At 36.3% G+C, this 4,678-nt stretch overlaps 1 protein-coding gene across 1 annotated transcript; it reads right to left on the bottom strand.

Moving 5' to 3' along the window:
- Positions 1–739: 739 nt before the first annotated feature.
- On the bottom strand, positions 740–3,332 carry LOC143625210 (aquaporin PIP1-2-like). The gene is made up of 4 exons (XM_077095629.1): positions 2,864–3,332; positions 1,964–2,262; positions 909–1,049; positions 740–832 (listed from the first exon to the last, which is right to left on the bottom strand). Exons 1-4 carry the CDS (start codon positions 3,192–3,194, stop codon positions 740–742), a joined length of 864 nt encoding a protein of 287 aa, XP_076951744.1. The 5' UTR covers positions 3,195–3,332.
- Positions 3,333–4,678: the final 1,346 nt, after the last annotated feature.

The raw sequence follows: 4,678 nt of genomic DNA, 5'->3' as shown, positions 1-4,678 counted from the left end.
TGTCATGTGTCACAATTTGTGAACCTAGCTAACCTACGTTTTTTTTTATTATTTTATTTCACATTTCACTCATTCCTAATACATAAACGTACAACTTACAAAATTAAAAAGACATTTCTTTGTTTTGTGTTTTCTTTATTCAATTTTTGTAATACATGTATGTCTGATATGCTTCTATAATAGAAAATAACTCTAGTTCCAAACATTTTTCCTAAAACATATAATCTCATAATTACCACTTTATGCATTTATTCTAATATAATAAACGAGCAATTTGGATAATTTACATCTTAAAACAATAGAAAGAAAATCCAAACACAACTTGTTAAATGGCTCGACCCGTTTACAACCTAAACCTGTTTAAACCTAATCCTAACAATTTATTTCTCCATACAAGGTTTGTGTTGTATCTGGAATTGTCACCTCACCCCTAGATAAAACGTATGTTCTTAAAACGAGTCAGGTAATCTGTTTATGTTCCCGTCTTTTTTCATGTATTATAATCGAATAAGCGTATTATATAAAGAACTAAAATTACATCATTAAACATTAATCAAACTTTTTTTCAATAAAAAAATGTATATTTTAAGCATAAAAAAAGCATTACATCAAAATTGCAAAACTTTATTCAAAAAAATCCTTACAAATGTAACAAACTCACTTTCTCTAAATGACTACTACTAAATATTATTAATAAATTTACAAGGGGTATTATTGACAGAACTGAAACTTGTGGGTGTCAACTTTCTTTAAACGGCATTGCTCTGATTATTATTTGGTGGTACACCGCCGCTAGTGCTGCTCCGGCGAGTGGTCCGGCCCAAAATATCCACTAATCAAACACAAATATTCATGTTACAATTGTATTGAATTTGAGCATAAACGTGTTATTCAATCAGCTGGCTTACATGTTCATTCCATGCTTGGTCTTTGTTGTAGATAACGGCGGCTCCTAGACTCCTTGCCGGATTAATCCCGGTTCCAGTGATCGGAATTGTTGCCAAGTGTACCAGAAACACCGCAAATCCAATCGGCAATGGCGCCAATATCTGCCAAACAAATGCTACTGACATAAAACATATTATTTAGACTGGGCGGGTGGGATGCCAGGTCAGAATGGGTGTGGGTCAGGACTCAGGACTACCAGCGTAAGAAAATGTTATTTTGTATTCGGGTTGGATTGGGTTGATCATAATCTTCTATTAATGTTTATTCTTTTACTGACACGTGAAACCTAGTGATGGTACACACGAAAGAGCTAACAAACTCATACCAATTACCAAGTACCTGCATGCGTATAACGACAAAAGTTTTGGTGTGAAAGTTGGAAACTTAAAAAGATTCTAAAAGTTTTGTGCCCAAATTCGAAAGCCTGAGAGTTTTATATAAAAGTGTAAAATTTTTATGACTAAAGTTGAAAGGCTAACTGTTTTGGCTAAAGTTCGTGTTATCAAAATTAATAGGTCAACTAAAGTTTCAATAAACAGTCTGCCAATATCCACGCTAAATAATTAAAAACATAAATCCAGTAGGTGGAAAACTTTGGGGGTACAAAGCTTAAAGGAGACTGAAGTTGAGGGGCCAACATGTAAACGAAAATACCAAAGTTTGTTTATCAAAGTTAATGGGCCAACGCGTAAATGACTAAATTTCAAAGGCTAAGGAGCATGGCCAAAGCTTATGCGGGGGCTGGAGTGTCCCCAGTCACCTCTGTTTTTTTTTTTTTTTTTTTTTGCTTCGTAGGGTATATTTTCTTGATTTCTTCCGAAAATTTTTATAGGTATTGAACCTGGTTACCCCTCAGTGACTTCGGTCACCCGACTTAGCCCAAGCTTCACCATTGCCAAGGAGATCGTAGTTTGTTCATCAAAGTTGAGGGACCAAACATGTAAAGTTATAAAACTTTGGTAGTGAAAATCTAAACATGATAACTTTATATGTTGCATTTTTATGTTATACTTACGGGAACACGGGAATCGCGGGCACTAAACTTGGCGTCGGTGGCGGAGAAAACGGTGTAAACAAGGACGAATGTGCCAATGATCTCCACCCACAGTCCGTCAAGTTTGCTGTAGCCATCGGAAACCATGTTGGCAGCACCTCCATGTACATTAAAGTCCGTGTTTCCTTGGAAACCTTTAACGACACCGGCACCACAAATGGCACCAGCGCATTGCATCACCATGTAGAGCAACATCCTGGTAAATGATAATTTCCTACCCAAAAACAACCCGAATGTCACCGCCGGATTGATATGACCACCTAACACATTTTAGAATAAACACCCGTTGTCAATGGCCATCAACAGTAAGTACAATCGGTAAAAAAAGGCATGTAAATAAACCAAAGAAACATGACCGAGGCTTGTTCATGTTTATTCATTTAATTTTAATGAAACAAACAATAAATCCGAAAACTTTAAAGAACGGATTTCTTCATTCCCGTTCTTTCAGAACATGTACATGTTCGTTTATGCCCTTTCATTAATATAATGAAAGTAATCAAATGAACATAACAAAAAAATAAAATATAAATAAAATATTGTATTTGTTCTTGTTTGCTTGTTAGTCAATAACCAGCTAAATTCTAAACTCAAAACTTTAATTAAATAATTAGTAGTATTAACATAGAAACTTTTTAGTTAATATGTAATAATGTAAATGAACATAATCGAAAAACGAACACTTAAAAACGCACGTAAAGAAATAAACAAATGCTCATGCACGTAAATTAATGGAACATGTATTCATGTTCATTCATTTAGTTACATAACCAACCTTTTTTTTGTTGGTGTCTTTTGTTTTTAACTATGCGAACTTCTCATTAAACGGTTCACAAACAATTTACTAAATAAGTACGAGACCTGAAATCCCGGCGGTGCAATAGACAAGGGTGAAAATCATGCCACCGAAGGCCCACGCGATTCCTAGGACACCAACCGACGAGCATTTGGTCGGAGACTTTTTGACTTCGATAACGGTCAACAGAGAGATATATTCGAACAAAAAAGTGGCGGTAAATTCGGCTATACAAGCCCGATAAAATGACCAGCATCTGAGCTCTTTCGCCTCGAACAACGGTGCTGGCGGAGGTTCCTTGTAATCCTTGTCGTGAATTTGAGCCGCGGTGCCAAGCGGGTGTCTGTCCCTGAACCGGTGAGTTCCTATATGAACACCGTCTTCCCTTCGGTCCATTTTTGTTTCTCTCTTTAAAAAGTTTTGGTATTTGTTAAGGAAGTGGGTGGTGGTAATGATTTTGGAGAATTTGTGGGTCGTTAATTTCGGGATTAATAAGAATGTTTTTGACTTCACCAATGTTTTTGTGGATATCAAACTATTCTAGCTTCGAAACTATTTTATTATAATGTTGAACCAACATACTCCTAAATCTATCAATCACATATTAAACTTATGTTTTGAAAGGTATTATATACCAACATACTTTTAAACAGCCTTGTAAAGTCCAAAAACAAATTAGAAACTGATTACATTTCTAAGTTTAATTCCAATGAGAAAACGAAAACCAAAACGACTAGACCGATTTTAATTCTAATGCGTTCCATTTCTACCCGTCAAAACCTGGACAAAAACCAGTAACAGCCAAATCGATCAAATGCTCAAACTTACACGAAATCAGTACTGTCTCTACCCGGTTTTTTACTTTATAGACCAAAAGTGGTGCAGAATTACAGCTCTGGTTCTTGAAAAAATTAAAAAAATTATAACTTAGAAAAATTAGATTTAAATTACCAAGTACTTAGACAATCCGTAGTCGTGCGTTGTCCGGCACACCGCCCCCCCCCCCCCCCCCCCGGCGTTTTGGCTTTTTTTTTCAACGTTATATATACAACGCGAGAATTGGCTCCAATATCAAAAAAATAGACGTTATACATTACCGTTGGAGCCGTTATATATTACCTTGCAGTGGGTTACGGCCACGCCGGTTTTTTTCCGGCCGAAGCATTGGACGGAGTTTGGTGGTGGTGTTGCCATGGTTGTTATTAGGGTTAGGGTGTTGCCATGGTGGTTGTTGTTGTTGGAGGCGGCTGCTGGTGATATACAGGTGTGGTTTAGGGTTTTGATTGGTATACGTAAGTATTAATGGTTTTTTATGGGCCGGTTTTTAGCGTGTTAGTTTGGGCTGATATGGCCTTGTTTTTGTTTGACTCATAGTATGGGCTGATATGGCCTTGTTTTTGTTTGACTCATAGTACTCACTAGAGATGGTTTTTGTTTGACTCATAGTACTCAGTAGAGGTGCACAAATCGGGTTTTTCAAATATCCGGGTTTGGGTATGACCGGGTTTTGAAAAATCGGCTATTGGCAATATCCGAGTAGAATTAATGTAATATTTATTTAATAAAATATTATTGTTATTTGATTATTCTTATTAAAAACTTACAAAAAAAAACAAAAAGTGTAAAAGTGACTGGGTGCCACGTGACGCATAACGTCGGGGGGTGGAGAGTTATCACTACACCCTGTTTTTGTAAAAAACCATAACTCTGACTAGGCACCACGTGACGCATAATGCCTGGAGGTAGAGAGTTATAACTACTCATGGTCTTAGGTTTGTAAGTGATAAAAGACTTAAAAAGTGCATAAAATCGAAAACAGATTCTAGCCTTAAAAAAGTCATATTATCAAAGCATAGAAACATCCAAATCCAAGTAAATAA

Source organism: Bidens hawaiensis, unplaced genomic scaffold (assembly GCF_021521415.1).
Source record: "Bidens hawaiensis isolate Kalapana, Puna unplaced genomic scaffold, B.hawaiensis_p1.1 tig00000458_1, whole genome shotgun sequence".
Classification (NCBI taxonomy): domain Eukaryota; kingdom Viridiplantae; phylum Streptophyta; class Magnoliopsida; order Asterales; family Asteraceae; genus Bidens; species Bidens hawaiensis.
Note: the sequence above shows the minus strand (reverse complement) of the source record. Positions and strands in the feature narration are given on the sequence as shown.

What these genes read in the sequence shown, in the direction of transcription:
- LOC143625210 (XM_077095629.1), bottom strand. Translation starts at nt 3,194, where the DNA reads ATGGACCGAAGGGAAGACGGTGTTCATATAGGAACTCACCGGTTCAGG. An exon ending in CCCGCGATTCCCGTGTTCCC is followed by an intron (nt 1,050 to 1,963) that starts GTAAGTATAACA and finishes TTTGTTTGGCAG; the next exon opens with ATATTGGCGCCATTGCCGAT. An exon ending in ACCAAGCATGGAATGAACAT is followed by an intron (nt 833 to 908) that starts GTAAGCCAGCTG and finishes GTGTTTGATTAG; the next exon opens with TGGATATTTTGGGCCGGACC.